General features: G+C 47.2%; 2 protein-coding genes across 2 annotated transcripts in view; one reads left to right on the forward strand and one right to left on the reverse strand.

The window, feature by feature from the left end:
- The window catches only part of SYN2 (synapsin II), a 190,715-nt gene that overhangs the window by 29,504 nt on the left and 143,927 nt on the right, over positions 1 to 17,284 (reverse strand). The window contains exons 5-7 of the mRNA XM_024244683.3: positions 12,701 to 12,790; positions 2,501 to 2,563; positions 1,955 to 2,097 (exon numbers count right to left, since the gene is read on the reverse strand). Of these exons, the coding sequence (XP_024100451.3) occupies positions 1,955 to 2,097; positions 2,501 to 2,563; positions 12,701 to 12,790 (296 nt within the window). The remainder of the gene's footprint in view (positions 1 to 1,954; positions 2,098 to 2,500; positions 2,564 to 12,700; positions 12,791 to 17,284) is intronic.
- TIMP4 (TIMP metallopeptidase inhibitor 4) lies at positions 4,051 to 15,380 on the forward strand. The gene is made up of 5 exons (XM_002813425.5): positions 4,051 to 5,385; positions 6,600 to 6,697; positions 7,142 to 7,256; positions 9,566 to 9,690; positions 10,311 to 15,380. The coding sequence occupies exons 1-5, from the start codon at positions 5,247 to 5,249 to the stop codon at positions 10,506 to 10,508; spliced, it is 675 nt and encodes a 224-aa protein (XP_002813471.1). The 5' UTR covers positions 4,051 to 5,246; the 3' UTR covers positions 10,509 to 15,380.

Below are 17,284 nucleotides of genomic sequence, written 5' to 3' on the forward strand. Positions count from 1 at the left end.
TTGTGCATATTTCTTTTCTTTTTTTGAGACAGGGTCCCACGTCACTCAGGCTGGAGTGGTGCAATCACAGCTCACTGCAGCCCGATCTCCCAGGCTCAAGTTATCCTCCCACCTCAGACTCCTAAGTAGCTAGGACTACAGGCAAGCACCACCACATCCAGCTAATTTTTGTATTTTTTGCAGAGATGGGGTCTCACCATGTTGCCCAGGTTGGTCTTGAACTCCTAGGCTCAAGCAATCTGCCTGCCTTGGCCTCCCAAAGTGCTGGGATTACAGATGTGAGCCACCACACCCGGCCACATTGGGCATATTTCTAAAGCAATCCTAAATTATTTTCTGGAAGCAGAAGACTATAAATATAAAATTGTAAACTAAAAAAGTACAAATCTAGACAATAAGGTAAAAGGTAAAAAAAAATTCTATGCCTCAGTTTTCCATAAAGGTTCTTCCCTGAATACTTATTGGGTGCCTATTAACGTTTCTGCTGCTATACATGGTAATGGAGATGCAGAGATGATTCCATCATTCTTGTTCACAAGGAGCTCAGAGTCTGGAGGAGGAGGGTGACACAAAACACATGTGTGGCAAGTGCTAACCAAGAGGTCTGTGAAGGGTGGTATGGGACAGGAGTGCAGGGAGGGGGCCTAACTCACTCCAGGGGTGGGGAGTGTAAGTAGTGAAAAGGGGGGTAAGAGAAGAAAAACAGACACAGGTGGGGAAGGGAAAGGGAAGGCTGCTCAACCTTGAAGTCTGCTGACGTCCTGAGTGACCAAAATCAAATCTATATATTAATAATGTTCTTTCTTTGTAAAGAAAACACCACTGTAAACTTTTTCTTTTTTTTTGAGACAGAGTCTTGCACTGTCACCCAGGCTGGAGTGCAGTGGCGCGATCTCGGCTCATTGCAAGCTCTGCCTTCCGGGTTCATGCCATTCTCCTGCCTCAGCCTCCTGAGTAGCTGGGACTACAGGCACCCACCACCACGCCCAGCTAATTTCTTTGTATTTTTTAGTAGAGATGGGGTTTCACCATGTTAGCCAGGATGGTCTTGATCTCCTGACCTCGTGATCCGCCTGCCTCGGCCTCCCAAAGTGCTGGGATTATAGGCATGAGCCACCGTGCCCGGCCCACTGTAAACTTTTTTAAGTGGGGGATTAATATTTCCAAAATTGGAATTATAAGCCACTTGCATTTTATGTGTATTATGGAAAGTCAGGTAGTTTTGAAATCTTTTCCTTTACTAAATTCTAATGCAGGAAATGTTTAACTTTCCATCCTGGCAAATGGACACAGTTATAGAGAAGTCATGCACTGGGCTTTTAATGCTCTGTAGCATTTTCAGTGCTGGCTATTTATATCAGGAACTTTTTAACTTTGTGCTGTGGCAGTCTGGGGAAGCCTATGGATTCCTTCCAATGAACACGATATATAAGATGTGTAACTGTATAAGATAGAGTACATGGGATCCCAGAGCTACCCAATTAGAGTTATCAAAAATATTAAACAAATCTGTGATTAGTAAAATATGTGTTTCTAAATAACAGGAGGTAGTGGCAAGTCTAACAACTACCATGATTTTAAAGTAGGAATGAGAATAATCCATAGAGATATCTGTCTCAACTATAGTAAGATATAAGAATACCAGTAATCACCTTTAGTGACAAACTCCTATGTACAGGTATAATGTAGTCTGTTGTCTCTGTTCAAAATGAAGAGAAAGCTAAATTTCCCTTAGAGGCAAGTGAAAATGAATATTAATATATTTTCTCATCTTAGTTCACAGACCCCTCCTCTGACTTAAAAGGAACCCAGGTAAAAAAATCTCTGACTTAAGTGGCACCCTCTCTGTTATCTGCCTGTGGGCCAGAAGAGGTTAAACTGAGAGTTGGCTGCAATGTGGAGGCTCAGCTTTTCCATCATGGCTGAGGAGAAAGCATACCCCACTCTTACTCACATGTAAGCCTTGTAGTTGTTGCCAATCTTCTGGACCCGGATGTCATACTTGGAGTCAATGAAAGGCTCTGCAGTGGCATAGGTCTGGGTGAGAGCCACCACGCTGGCAATGTCCTGGAAGTCGTAGTGGTTTTCCACTTTGACCTAATGTTAGAGCAGGGCAGAAAGGGGGAAAGGGAGACACACACATACACACACTGAGAAGTCACAAGGGCCCTGAGCCTCCAAACCCACCAATATGTATCTGATCCAGACACTAATCTGGGTGCCACATCTCCCCAGGAGGCCCCTTCTCCCTAGCTTCCCTTCCCAGAACTCAGGGGCCACACTTGCTGCAAAGGACCCAGAGGACCAAGCAGGTGGCTTGCATTCTGCTTACTGAAACAGGTCTGGTTGGGTGACACTCATGGCTTTAGAGGTGGCAAATCATCTTCTCTTTGGAAAGAATTCATCAGTGACAGAGGGAGAATAGCAGTTCACAAATGGGCACTCTGAAAACTGCCCTTCTTGGTTCAACCCTGAAGCACAGCAGGCCTCTCTGCCTCACCTTGCCCATGCCTGAGTGAGCGTGGCCAATCTTCACCACCACAGGGAACGTGGGCAGTGTCAGCTGAAATCAGAAGAGAAAGGAATAAACTGTCAGAGTGTGCCCATCTCTCTGTGGAATCCTACACATATTTTTCCTGGGAATACCCTTGGGAGGGTTCTTTAAAGAATTAGTCCAATCTACTTGCTTTACAGATTAAAAAACTGAGACCCATGGAATGACAGTGACTTCCCAGGGTCACACAGCATATTAGTGGCAGTGCTACAAGAACCCTGTACTCTTATTTGGTATACCCTACATCTTTAAAATGCACTGTCAATTTTCTCTGCATTAGACAAAACCTGGGCAGGACTGGCCCTCAGACAAAGAGAATTAAAGAAAGTATCTCTGAAAGGGTGAATTTTACTATATGTAGATGTACTTTAATAAACCTGCATTTTTATTTTAAAAACGCATCTTTGGCATCTTGATGTCCCTGTCAGCATTTATCTCTTGGTACCTACAACCTTCAAAGGCCCAGCTTTCCTGTAATGATCCTGGTTGTTTTCTCCCTCTTTCACACTCCTCACTGCTCACCAATACCCCACTCTCACCACCAAACAAGGCTTTGCATGTGAAGGCCCATTTCTTCCCAGCTTGGGGTTTGAAAAAGAGCCGATAGAAGAATTCAATATGTTTATAAATGGAGAGCGATCCTTAGGGGAGCAAACTCTACACTGAGGTAGCCATAGTTCAACAGAGGAGCAACAAAAACTTAAAAGAAGGATTATCCTCTAAGGGCAAGATTTCAAGCTGTTACAAAATGGTGATGTAAGAAGTAATTGTGGAGTGGAAGGAGCACTAGGCTAGATGTCAGGAGACGAGTACTCTAGTCCTCTTTGCCACAGACTTTCTACAAGTCACTGTATCTCACTGGGCCTCAGCCTTCACATCTGTCCAATGAAGAGATCAGATGGGATGCTTTCTGAGCTCCCTTCAAATAGTACATCAGCCTCTATCTTGGTCTGAACATTGTATGAAGAACCAGCCTGGATGCCAACCTGGGCATTTCATCTTTCAGTCAGACTCAGCTCTCTTTCAATTCCCTTCTTTTCAAACATCACTAACACCATCAAAATGAAAAGGTATCCTTTGAAGGAAATAATGTTGACCCTGATGAAAAGTCAGACTCCTATGGGAACTAATATTTCAACAGATACTGGGGGTATCTGGCCTGAGGATCTCAGCATTCTTGGTTGAGGCCAGTCAAGGATGGGAAAAAGAACTTCAAAGGGCTTTAGAAATCACATAGTTCAACTCTACTTTATGAAGAAAAAACTGAGGCCCAGAGAGGCAAAAGTCACAAAGCTGTAGTGACAGTCAGAATTGGAACCCAGCCTCCCACTATCCAGTCCAGCACCATGTGGAAACATCCTACAGCAATAATCCCATGGAGATTTGGGATTTGGAGGCTTGGAACACTATGCCCAAACAGCAGACAAGGCTCTGGTCATAGTCACCCCCAAGTCCCCTGCTTCTTCGTTTTTTTATTTTTTATTTTTTTTGAGATGGAGTCTCACTCTGTCGCCCAGACTGGAGTGCAGTGGCACAATCTCAGCTCACTGCAACCTCCGCCTCCTGGGTTCAAGCCATTCTCTTGCCTCAGCCTCCTGAGTACTTGGGACTACAGGTGTAGGCCACCACGCCTGGCTAACTTTTGTATTTTTAGTAGGGACGGAGTTTCACCATGATGGCCAGGGTGATCTCGAACTCCTGACCTCAGGTGATCAACCCGCCTTGGCCTCCCAAAGTGCTGGGATTACAGGCGTGAGCCACCACGCCCAGCCTGCTTCTTTGTTTTCTAAGCTGTCCCACCTTCTAGAACATGACAGTCTCCAGTGAGAAGGGACATGCAATAAAAATCAGCGTAGCCTAGGGCCTCGAGAGGGCTTTGAGGTCCAAGGTTTGCCCTAAGTGATGGGACACTTTGTGTTTTGTACACCAAGAGCACTGTCTCCAGCTATCTGGAGAGTCTGAGGCTCTGGGAGTGAGAAAGGGTTTCTAAAGCACTGGCTGCTTCTTTGACATCTCTCCCCACCCCCCAGGCAACAGAGCCAAGACACACACACACCCCAACTTTCTCTGTCCTGTTCTATTACTGTTTGCTGTTGCTTTGGAGCCTCATAAATAGGGCATTGAAAGCACTTCCTGCAGCTGAAAGAAGCCCTGAGTAGCTCGTCTCATTCCCAGCGTGCAGCTCAGCAAGGGGTCCGTCCTTCTCTGTCACTGTCTCTTTTGCCTGTTGTAATTCTGTCTGCCTCTCTGGGACTCTGCCTGTCTCACTCTTTCTGTCTGTGCCTCTCCTCACTCTTGTTCTTTCTGCCTGAATCACAGCCCTCAGTTTTTCTGTCCTCATGCATTTGTCTTTGTGGCTCTTTCCATCCTTCTGCCCTTGACACCATCCCCTCTCTCAGTGCTTTCCCTCTGCTTCCAGATCGCTTCATGACTTAGGCAGGGAAACAGAGGCCAGGGCCTCTTTCCAGGCTTCCCTCTGCATCTTACTGAGTATGCAGGTCGGAAGAGCCTCGGGTCCTGCCTCCGCGGGTGGCCTAGAGCCAAAGGAAGGCGGAGCCCATCGGGGCGGGATTGGCCCTTAGGGCCACCTCATAAAGCCTGGGGTGAGGGGCACGACGGCCTTGGGAAGGAGCCCTGTTGGGGCTGTTCGGTCCGACAGACCTCACAGGCTCAGTCAGGGATCTGCAGTGTCATGCCTGGGAGCCCTCGGCCCGCGCCGAGCTGGGTGCTGTTGCTGCGGCTGCTGGCGTTGCTGCGGCCCCCGGGGCTGGGTGAGGCATGCAGCTGCGCCCCGGCGCACCCTCAGCAGCACATCTGCCACTCGGCACTTGGTGAGTCCGAGGTCCGCGAGGTTCACAGCAGGGGGTGGTTGTGGGGGATTAGTATCTGGCCAGCAGTACACCAGGAGTCCAGAGGAAAAGGGAGGAGCTCAAATTCTTACCGGTTGCCTGTTGCTGAGGCTGATGGGTGGAGAAGGACCAGGCGCCATAGCAACCTTGCAAGCGCAGAACCTGACTGATTCATAAGGAAATGAAGATTGCATCAGGGACTTCCACAGCGACCTCCCTCACTCTGGCCATACTGCAATTACGGAGTGTCACTACACAAGGTGTCACCGGAGCTATCTGATGATTATTCTGAACTACTATACTGGGGACAGAAAGGGGAGGGGAGAGGGCTTGCATTATAACTACCCGTGTGTGTCCAGGCCTATAACTGAGGTTGCCACCAAGCCCCTACGGCAACACGCACGTTCTGTCCTTTCTCTTCCCTCTGCCTGGAATGCCCTCCCTCACACCCTTAAATTCCTGGCAGACTCCTACTCATCCTTCAAGGGCTAACTTAGGTCTCTCCCCTCCTCTGCAGGCTCCCAGGCTCCTTGGTGCTGCTTCAGCATCTCTAACCGTCTTAGCGCTCCTACTATGCTGTGCTACTGTTCTTTACAAGTGTGTACTCCACTAGATCAAGAGCTCTGCAGGATGGGGACCCTGTCTTAATCACATCTATGGGCCTAGTGCCTAGTGCAAGGCCAGGCACAGAGGAAGAACGTCATCAATAGTTTTTGGTTATTAATGCTCAAATGGCAAGAGATGTAATACCTCAGTGCAGGGTCAGAACATTTATGAATAAACATTTACTAATATCAACTGTAGGCGGGATGACAGGCCTTGACCACAGCAATAGATAAACTTCACACCAACTGCCCTGAAGGGGCTCCTCCTCCCTTCTCTACTCTGACTCCTATCCTGTGCCCCACTGCACAAATGGCTATGGAGAACTAGAGCTCTCCAGACTAACTGGTTCAAAAGGCAGAAAGAGCTTAGCGGTTGTAGGACCTAATAAGCCTGAAGGGTTTGGAACTACCAGTGACTGCAGGGGAGGTGTTTCCAGGTCCCCCTTCTCACACATCACATTGCTCACAACCCAGCCACACCAAAACCAAGAACTGCCCTACAGACTTCTTCAGGGACCCTGGATCATCCAGACCTCAGGTGTATTGCCCCCACCAGCTGCTAAAGGTTCCCTCTTTTCTCTTCCTATGCAGTGATTCGGGCCAAAATCTCCAGTGAGAAGGTAGTTCCTGCCAGTGCAGACCCTGCTGACACTGAAAAAATGCTCCGGTATGAAATCAAACAGATAAAGGTACATGGGGTTAGGCTGGGATGTGTAGCCCCTAAGGCTGATGGAGGAAGTGGGGTCTGTGTTCTGGGAGGGCTGGTAGCTTTCAGGTGGCCTGGCTCAGTGATCCTTGGGTCTAGATGCTGAAGTGGAACTGGATGAGATTTGGAGGCAGAGCCCATAGAATCCCAGGGATACTGCAGGGGAGGGCCTCAGTGTCCATCTGGTCCCACAGCTGCTGGTGTATGGTGCCACTACAGGTACCTACTGGAATAAACCAAGGTTTAGGTGGTTGTTTTTTTTTATTTTTAAGAGAGAAAATAACCCAGTAGGGACATCTGAGGACACAAAATCCTGAACTAGACTTTTGCTTAAATTTTTAGGCTGAGAAGTGAGAGGTTTTTGTCTGTTAATATATACAGTACACTCACTGACCCAATATTGCCTTTTTTTGTAATTGCTGGTCAGATGTTCAAAGGGTTTGAGAAAGTCAAGGATGTTCAGTATATCTATACGCCTTTTGACTCTTCCCTCTGTGGTGTGAAACTAGAAGCCAACAGCCAGAAGCAGTATCTCTTGACTGGTAAGTTAGAAGACCAGCAACTGGTCTTAATATAATAGATTCTGCCCTAGGGGAGGTAGTGAGAAAGGAGCCAGGGTCTTCCTTGGGCAGTAGGCTGAGCCAGGTGGCATTTTCTTGGGCATAAAACAGAGCTGTGTTAGTGACAGACAACCTCTGGGTTAGGAGGAGCCTTGTAACCTCCCTTTAAATGTAAGAGTTCTTATTACAGTGATCCTGGCCACTGTTTCACTATTTTAAGGACAGGCTGCTCACCCAGTGTAGGGCACCTGCTTCCATTTTTCAAATAGTTTAAATTAGTATAAGATTTCTGGCAACTTGAGTCAAAATCTCCTCTCTAAAACTGCTCCTTGCAGGTCAACTCTGCCTTTTGCACAGGACCTAACAGGAGCTTGAGTCTAACATAGTTCTGTCTCTGTGAACTTGGGCCCAGGCAGGATTCCTCCATACTGAATTGGTTGGGATAGAACAGTTAAAGAATCACACAAAAATATGACTCCATAAATGAATGCAACATTAAATTATTTTGGAGTTCAGAGAACGGAACTATTTGGTAGTTGTGAACTATCAGGGAAGCTTCATTGTTTAAGTGGGATCTAAACTGGCCTGAAAACATAAAACAATATTTAAAAAGAAAGCAAAGGAAAGAAAAAGCACAGCAGTGGGGGAGGGAACAGGTGAAGGGATTCCACTATCTATCCACACATTCAGCAATGAATGACCACTTAGTCACTGCCATGCCTTGGCCAGGAGAGTGGAGATTCAGTAACAAGGCACAGTCTTCAAAAGAGTTCACTGTCCAGACATGGCTCTTGATGAGTCATAGGCACTGGAGGCTACAATGATAAGGGCTTCCCAGCTCTGAGGATGTGGAATTGTACAGAACTGAGGAGCTCCTGGATGGAAGAGGCAGAGGCAGGACACACCACTGAGCCCTGCAGTTCCCAGGTCTAGCAGACCAGGCCCTTTCAAACTCTATTATCCCACCTCCTTCCTAAGCACCTGCCCTCTGTGTGTCTAGCCCGCTGCTAGGCATGGAGGTACAGCAGGGGAAATGAGGAAACATGTTCTCTGCCTTCAGGGAGGTCGAGTCTAACTGAGGGTGGGGAGAAATGACAGAAAATAGTCTAAGAAAAGTTATCAATGGCACCCAGGTCCTGCAGGAGAAGGCACAAGCTCCTTTGCCTGGTGTTGAAAGCTCTTTGTGACCAGAACACTGCTGCCCTCTCTAGCTTTGTCAATATCAGTTCCCAGCCCCTCACTTTCCCAAGAGCTGAACTCAGCTACCTGCGGTTGCAGAAGGTATGCTGCCAGGCTGTGTCCCCCTGCCTCTGCACAGGATAGTGGCAATGATAGGAAGCCCTTCCCCCAACCCGTCTGGTAGGTGGACTCCCACTTATCCCTTCAAGGCCCAATGCAAGCACAGTCTCCTCTGAGACACCTTCCTTGCCCCACACCCCTTCCATAGATGGAAATAATTGTATGTTCCTTTGTTCTTATACTGCACTTTGTATAGAACCACACAATTGTGTAATTTTCCCCTACTTACTTATCTACCCTACTCATTTCTAAGCTCCTTGGGAGCAGAGATCCTGTAATTTTTATATCTGTATTCCTGGTACTAGATCACAGCAGTCACTCAGTGAGTAAATGATTGAGCGACTGAGGTTCTAAAAGAGGTATGGGCTAGGTGGTCAGAGATGGCTTTGAGGTGGCACTGAAAGGGTCTTTGAAAGGTGAAAAGGAGCTTCATAGGTAAAAAGGGGGAAATTTCCTATGGGGAAAGTAAAAGACTCACCAACCTAGAGCAGGAGACTGGCCTGTGCAGATACTGGGAAGGGCTGGAAAGGGGAAGGGACCTATTATTTATTGAATATCTTCTGTGGGACCACAACTGTGCTGGGAACTTTATAGACAATCTCTCATTTAATCTGACAACTTTATAATTTTCATCTTCCAGCTGAGAGGTTATACAACTTCCTTAAGATCATTCAGCTAGTAAATGACAGAAAAGAAAGGGGGGTCCCACACAGACTTTGACTTTAAAGACCACATTCTTCTCTCTGTACCATGCTAAACGAAAAGGCCTTCACCAGATCCCACAGCTCTGCCTCGTACAAACATAATCTGCTTATCTTTTTGCTAGAAAGATTATAGTAGTTTCATTTTTTGGTCCGTTCACTGAGCCCCATGCCACCACTGCCACCAAAGTCACTGGGGAGGCTGCAATTCTGGGCTCTTCAAGGACCTGGGCCCCCAGAGCTCCAGGAGAAGAATCCTGATGCTTGACTCTCCTCCATCTCCCCTTGAAGGTCAGGTCCTCAGTGATGGAAAAGTCTTCATCCATCTGTGCAACTACATCGAGCCCTGGGAGGACCTGTCCTTGGTGCAGAGGGAAAGTCTGAATCATCACTACCATCTGAACTGTGGCTGCCAAGTAAGGGAATGTCCATTTCCAAAGTCTTTAGGGATGGGGGAAGGGTTCTGAGCCTTCATTCATGCATGAATTTATTCACTTACTAGACTATACTTGAGATCTGCACTGTATGAAGTTGGGGATGAGAAAGCAATACAGTCTATAGGCCCTGATCTCAAAGTACTTACACTTTGGCTGGGAAGGTGGCCATCACAGGAGGCAGACTGAGATAAACTGCAATACAGCCACCCTTTAAAGAGAGTCTATTCTTTGCCAGCCACTGTAATAGTAAATTTACTGTAAATGTTTAATTTAGTCTCCAAAACATATTTATGAAGAATTAAGATTTCCATTTTAAGGTGAAGAAATGAAAGCTCTGGCATGTGAAGTGACTTGCTCAAGATCAGTGGTAGAGTAAGGACCCTCAGAGCTATCTGACTCCAGAGGTGCCACTAAGTGGCAATATTGAATATGGGGAACCTTGGGGAAGGAGAATCCAGGGGAAGACTGGGGACTAGGAAAAGCTTGATAAGATAGGGGGCATTTGAGATGGGCTGGAACGGTACGTAGGAATCTGAAAGGCAGCAATGGAAAAAGAAGGACACCCTACTCACTTTAATGTTGTGTGGCCATGACTCTAGATCACCACCTGCTACACAGTACCCTGTACCATCTTGGCCCCTAACGAGTGCCTCTGGACAGACTGGCTGTTGGAACGAAAGCTCTATGGTTACCAGGCTCAGCATTATGTCTGTATGAAGCATGTTGACGGCACCTGCAGCTGGTACCGGGGCCACCTGCCTCTCAGGAAGGAGTTTGTTGACATCGTCCAGCCCTAGTAGGGACCAGTGACCATCACATCCCTTCAAGAGTCCTGAAGATCAAGCTGGTCCTCCTCCCCTGCAGAGCTTTGGCCATTACCACCTGACCTCTTGCTGCCAGCTAATAAGAAGTGCCAAGTGGACAGTCTGGCCATTGTCAAGACGGGGAAGGGGACATGACTTTTCTGCCCTGCCCTCAGCCTGTTGCCCCTGCCTCCCAAACCCCATTAGTCTAGCCTTGTAGCTGTTACTGCAAGTGTTTCTTCTGGCTTAGTCTGTTTTCTAAAGCCAGGACTATTCCCTTTCCTCCCCAGGAAAATGTGTTTTCCTTTGTCTTAATCGATCTGGTAGGGGAGAAATGGTGAATGTCATACATATGAGATGGTATATCCTTGTGATGTACAATACCAGAAGGTGGTTTGACAGCATCATAAACAGGCTGACTGGTGGGAATGAAAACAACAACATACTGTGGCTGTGTATCCCTCTACTTCCCCTGTCTCAACTCATCCTAATCCTCTGATACACTTTCATCTGTTTGGGGGAGTCATTTGGGGGACACAGAATCACTCAATGTGAGAGCTAGAATGGCCTAACCTGCCTCCCAATGCTGTTATCCCCTCTATACCATTTCTGGCAGAGGGTCCCACCTGGTTAGCACACCTCTTTGAATAAGAATGCACTTACTGTCTCAGAATAGGTACTACCTCGCCAAGTTAACTATCCTTAATGCCCTCAACTGATGTCCATAAGGCTTCTCTTCTGTCTCTTTTAAATTACTAACATCTTCATTCCTATTTCAGAACTTTTTAAAAGCCATAAAGCCTTTTTCTTATAGAGTTGAAATCCCCCTTTGTTGGCTTTTTACACCACAGAGAGGTGGTCCTCTCTTGAGGGTAAATTTCAGGATAGAGCACCGGAGAGAAATAACACAAAGGCCCTTGAGGGGAAAGGATGGTAGGTAGGGAATATACCTGGCAATTAAGGCAGTTTTTTCCAGCGGCCAGCCCTGCTAGATGCTACAGCAGGAAAAAGCCAGCTTTGATCCCCAGAGAGCCCCCTGTACCCTTCAGCTGAGTACTCTCACCATTGTGTCTTGGGCTCCCTGAGATTCCCCAACCAAAGGACCCTCAGGGCTCCTCAGCCTCTGCAAGGCTTCCTGGCTTGCCCTGAAAGGAAAAGTCCTGATATTGGCCTCTAGGATTTATTAAGGACGAGAGCTTAAAGTTTCAGAGCTTCTCCCTGGGGAAGCTCTGGCAAAGATGACAGAGATGGTTCTTTTCAAGGCCCAAGGTTGTTTTTTGATATGTGGTCTGCTGGTGAGCAGGGCCATGCACAATGTGTCAGAAGAAGGCTATTGATTTGCAGAAATGGTGTAAACAGAGACCCCTTTTGGCCAAGGAAGTCGGGAGGCGGGGACAAACATAATCTCTGCTCCACTTGGAATGCTTCACAGGGAGTCTCCATTGGTGGGCTAAGCAAGATCACCAATTGATCACACCAGCCTGGGGCAGAGGGTATGGGGACAGGGAAGAAGAAGGGAGTTTGAGCTCCAGGTCCCTGCACAGGAAAAACATTGGCAATAGCCTCCTTACCAACCAACCGTCCCATCTCTCTGCTCCTTCTGACTTACTAGGATGGCCTCAGAGAAGGCACAGTGTTAACCCAGCCTTATCACAGTTGTGGAAGCGCCAGGGGAATGGGAGAGTCAGGGGATTAATAATAGTAGGAGCAATGCCTTACATCTAGTAGAGTGCTTCACACTTTCCCAGAAGCTATTACTTAATGAATCTCACTTAAATTGTGTCTGTACCATATTAGAATATCCTGTGCAGGGATAAATATGCCCACTTGACCGTCTTATTGGAAACTGCACACAGTGAGGAAATGTAGCTTGTTCAATGACAAGTGGCAGAGCCAGGGCTGGAACTCAAAAGCAGTGAGATCTGATTGTTGGTCCAGAAGTTTGTTATTCTCTCAGCTTGATTAAACTGCCCTTACTCCTGTTCTTCCCTATTCTATCTCCAGAATTTGACAAGAGGCTGTCAGCTAAAATCTAGTTATTCCAGCCACATAAATTCTCTAGTTCAACCCCAGTGGAGTCTTTGGGGTTGAGATGCTGAGGCCCTTTTCAGAGCCCCACAATAACCAGGTGGCTAAGTGCAAAATGAAAACAGCAGAAAGACTAATGTCCCCACTGAGCCACTTACCATCTCTTTGTGGTTGGGGTAGTATGTCTGTTCAATGAGAGGGAACTTTTCTCCTCCCAGTGTCTTGTAGATGGCGACCAGCTGGGCAAACTGCAAAAGAAAAGCAAATGTTACAGCTTATCTTAGATAACTTCTGAAACAGACAAAACATCAACTCATCAAATATTTATTGAGCATCTGCTCTGTGGAGGACTTTATGCTAAGCATTGTGAGGATATAAAAGAAGTGTACAATTCCTATTCCCAAGGATATGATATGCATTAGTTGGGGAAGGGAAAGAGAGTGAGCTAAAATTCAATTACCTTTCTCAATTGTAATGATGTTTCAAATCAAATTGATGAACTAGTATTTTATCATACTCATTTTACATATGGGGCCCAGAGAGGTTACAAAACTTGCCTATAGTCACAGAACTGCAAGGTGAAGCTGGGATTAAAAATTGGGTCTCTGACTTTCCACACCTGCATCTCTGAGTGATGGCAAGGGATGAAGCTGGATAGGTGACATGGGCCAAGTCTTGGAATTTCAAACGTCAGGCAAAGGAATGATGGATTTTTCCAGTAAGCAGTTTGGAATCACCAAGAATTTGAGCAGGAGGCATCATAAAATGAAGCTGTTCTTCAGGAAGATTAGAATGGTCATGGTATGTGGGATAGACAGGCCCAGTCTTTCTGGGACTTACTACCTAACCAGGGACTGAACTTACTGGACCCTTTGCCTACATAGGAGAAAACTGGAATAGCTCCATGGGGAAGGGGCAAAGTACACATACTTACAGTGTCAGGGTTGAAAGGCTTTCTTAGTGCACAGCTGGGCTCCCCCACCCCGCTCCGTTTTATAAATGAAGAAGCTGAGGCCCAGAGAGGTCACTTGCCCAAAGTCACACAGTAGTTGAGCCAGGTTCACAGCAAGGCCCCTTCATTTCCAATCCATAACTCTCCTTATTCCTGTCAGTAGCTGCCTTTCAGGCTCTGTAGAAACTATGCCCTTTCCACAGGAAACACAGGACTTTCCTGCTCAATCCAGTCACATACACACCTGCACTCCCATCCCCAGTGCATCAGCAGCAGAGGAAACACATCTCTCTAGGGCTACTGGATTAGTTCACACTCGAAGCCACTGGTATCTGGAATGGCTAGAAGGGAAAGCTGCTAGATGAAATCTATTTATCAGAGAAAGGAAGGCTAGAACATTTTTCAAAAGCTCAGGTCTTGTTCTCTACAAGCGATACTGGCACATAAGCCAGGGAGGGGAGACGAGGTTGGGGCAGTAAAAGCTCGGAACTGGGTTGTTAGAAAACTGGAATCTTCTGATTCTTGTTCTGTTAACTTCCTAGGTGTCCTTGGGCAAATGAGTTTTCCTCTCTGGATCTCATTTTCTTCACATATAAAATGAGACGGTTAAATTTGATCAGCTCCTCAAACTTTGTACCATAAAGAATATCTCTTTATTATATTTCCTCCCAAACTCTGCTATCAAACTGCAGTTTAAGTGATCATCTGTTATGGTCCTTTTGTAGGTACAGATATGATTTTGTTATTTTTGAAATGCTGGAAAACACTGGAATTCCTGGGTCCCTCCCTTTAGTGACAAACAATTGGTGACTCTAGAGCTCTAGGGCCTCCTCCAGGACTGAAAGGATGATTATGGACCCTCAAGCCCCTAAGATATCATTGTCAAAAGGGACTTTATAGAGTCTCTAGACCAGTCCTCTCATTTGACAAACTGAGATTGAGGCTGGAGAGCAAAGGAAAGTGCAGGCTCCCGGATCACATCCTGGAGTCAGGGCTGCACTGCAAGAGCACTCAGGTCTCTTCTCCTTGCTGGGTGCATTCACCATTGTATCCTGCTGTCCTTACTGACTTTGGTCCTTCAATTTGCTTTAACTGTCAAGAACGAACCCTCAGACCTTTCCTGCCTTCTCTGATTCTCCGCACCTGCTCATCTGACCTTTACGTCCTGCCTGCCCATCTGGGCCTGGCTGGACTTCTGTTCTGCCTCTGGACACCTGCCTGTGCTTCCAAGGCTCTCCAGCATCCCTAGGGAGTTAATGCCAGCTCTGCCAAACGACCTCTGTCCTGCTGCAGCCCACGCTCTGGCATGGCACCAAGACATGTGGGGCCCTACCTTTCCAGCATGCGGGGGAGTTACACAGACACCACATAGATGCCAGGACAGCCTGTGGCAGACTCCCAGAGCCCTGGGACAGCCAACACAATAATGGCAGCCAGTTCCCAGGCTCTTGTTGGGTCTCAGGGAGCTCACCCCACCCTCCTCTCCAGCAGTCCCTGTCAGCTCAAGGTAGTGAGCTTCGCATCTAACCCATAGCTCCCTGGAAACTTAGATTAAATCACAGCCACACAGTCACCAATTAAACAAATGTAACATCTGATAAGGGCTGTTTCCTCTACACATAGACAAAAGAATGAATTTGGGAGCTGGGGGTGCTGTTGGCAATTAATAGGAAGATATGTCCATTATAGCCACTCATCCAATGAATCAAGAAAGATTTCTTGGAAAAAAATGGGATTCCAGATCCATTTGAGTAATGTGTCCCTATGCCTACCACTCCTGGAAATTAAATGATTTAATTTAACTCTGGTGCACTTGTTTCCAAAAACCCAGAAAGACTGACGGAATTTCAGATAGACTGGCAGCAATAAAGGGTGGTGCCATTCTTGCTTTGTCTGGAATGCTGCTTTCATTGACAGGTCCACTTCTGCTCCCCAAATCCCAGTGGCTTGCCCTGACCAACTTCAGAGACAGCAATGTGCTCAGAGACACAGCTGTGCAAGGCAGAGCCTTTTCCAACCCAATCAAAGTCTCTCCTCACACCAACAGCAGTCATAGTAAAGATATTGAGAAACACAACCCAAAGTCATCAACTGAGAGGGACCCTCCCCTCACAGTCACCAAATTTGTCCACTCCCATGAACTAGCAGAGAACAATATGTAAAACGTTATTCATGTGGCAGCTGCTTAGTGAAACTGAAGGGAGAACTTGGGGTCTGGCCAGGGAGCCCTGCTGTTCTCATGCAGGGCCCAAGGCAATGTGCTCAGATTCTGAATGGGTGAGAGTGTGACCCCTCACCAGATCCCAGATCCCGGGAGGAGCAAAGCCCTAGCCACAGGCTCTCCCCATTCTTCCTGCCCTGGCCTCTGCCACAGTTTAGGAAAAGAAAACAGGGAACAAATTTCTTTTTTTTTTGAGACAGAGTCTCGCTCTGTCGCCCAGGATGGAGTGCAGTGGTGCGATCTTGGCTCACTGCAAGCTCCGCCTCCCGAGTTCACGCCATTCTCCTGCCTCAGCCTCCTGAGTTGCTGGGACTACAGGTGTCCGCCACCATGCCCGGCTAATTTTTTTTGTATTTTTAGTAGAGACAGGTTTCTCTGTGTTAGTTAGGATGGTCTTGATCTCCTGACCTCGTGATCTGCCCGCCTCGGCCTCCCAAAGTGCTGGGATTGCAGGCGTAAGCCACCACGTCCGGCCACGAATTTCTTTAAGAGAACCCATATACTAGGAGCCCGTAACAACCAGGCTGTCAAAGTGGTGGCAGGTGCTACTATTATTCCCAGTTTGTAGATGAAGAAACTGGGGCACAGGTTCGGTCAGAGGGTTGGTAAGTAGTGAAATCACCCAGAAAAAGCTGCTAATAGCAGGATCACCCTGTGTGGCTAGGAGAGAGTCAAATTCTGACAAGTACCGGGGGTGCACGTGGGTTAGGACATGTGTGCAGTAGGAAGGACATGTGTGCAGTAAGAAGGACACGTGATTGAGGAGAAAGGGGAGGTCCACAAAAAAGACACTTGGTAAAGGTCTCACATATGCTCTTCTGTGATTGGCAACGTACTAAAATCACACTCTCTGTTAGCGTGTTTCTGCAGAATCTAGGATTCCAGATGCCTCAGGCCACGCAGAAGGAAAGGCTGAACAAGTGGAGCTTGGGAACCCAACCCCCTCCTTAACCATGGCAGCTCCCAGCCCTCCTGACTACTTGTCCATTGATCTTTTTCTTACACTCCAAGCTCTCCCTGGCTTCAAAAGGAAAAAGAAAGCTGTTAATTCCAGGGTGAAAAAAAAGATCAAGAGCAGAAGTGACAGATCTGTTTGGTTAACACACACACACACACACACACACACATACACACCCCTCTCCAGCTCTTTGAGTGGTGTAAAGGCGTGGAAACTTCACAATTAGCCACAAGTGCCAGGAACCTTGGCAATCCAGGGTATATGACAGCTGAAATTTCATTTTTACAAAACAAGAAGGGCTTACTCCATCTTGAGGTCCAGAAGTCCCTCCTAGGGGCCTGGAAGATGCAGGGTCTGGATCCTAGCCCTTTACCTGGTGGAAGGGGGCCTCACTTCCACCCATGGCTTGTCACAGAAGTTATAAATGGATTCCAGTGAGTTGATGCAGGGGAGGCCTGCATACTGCAAGTCAATGAGGATGTGATTAGGGATAGGTGTTACCTTCTGAGAGGGCCAGCCTGGAGTAGCAGAGCCAGCAGAGGAGCTGGGTCCCCTCAGTGGTCGGAGGGGAAGCCAGAGTGCCCCCAAAGCCATCATAAGTCACTCTCCCT

Source organism: Pongo abelii, chromosome 2 (assembly GCF_028885655.2).
Source record: "Pongo abelii isolate AG06213 chromosome 2, NHGRI_mPonAbe1-v2.0_pri, whole genome shotgun sequence".
Classification (NCBI taxonomy): Eukaryota; Metazoa; Chordata; class Mammalia; order Primates; family Hominidae; genus Pongo; species Pongo abelii.

What these genes read in the sequence shown, in the direction of transcription:
- TIMP4 (XM_002813425.5), top strand. Translation starts at nt 5,247, where the DNA reads ATGCCTGGGAGCCCTCGGCCCGCGCCGAGCTGGGTGCTGTTGCTGCGG. An exon ending in GAAGCAGTATCTCTTGACTG is followed by an intron (nt 7,257 to 9,565) that starts GTAAGTTAGAAG and finishes CTCCCCTTGAAG; the next exon opens with GTCAGGTCCTCAGTGATGGA. An exon ending in ATCTGAACTGTGGCTGCCAA is followed by an intron (nt 9,691 to 10,310) that starts GTAAGGGAATGT and finishes CCATGACTCTAG; the next exon opens with ATCACCACCTGCTACACAGT.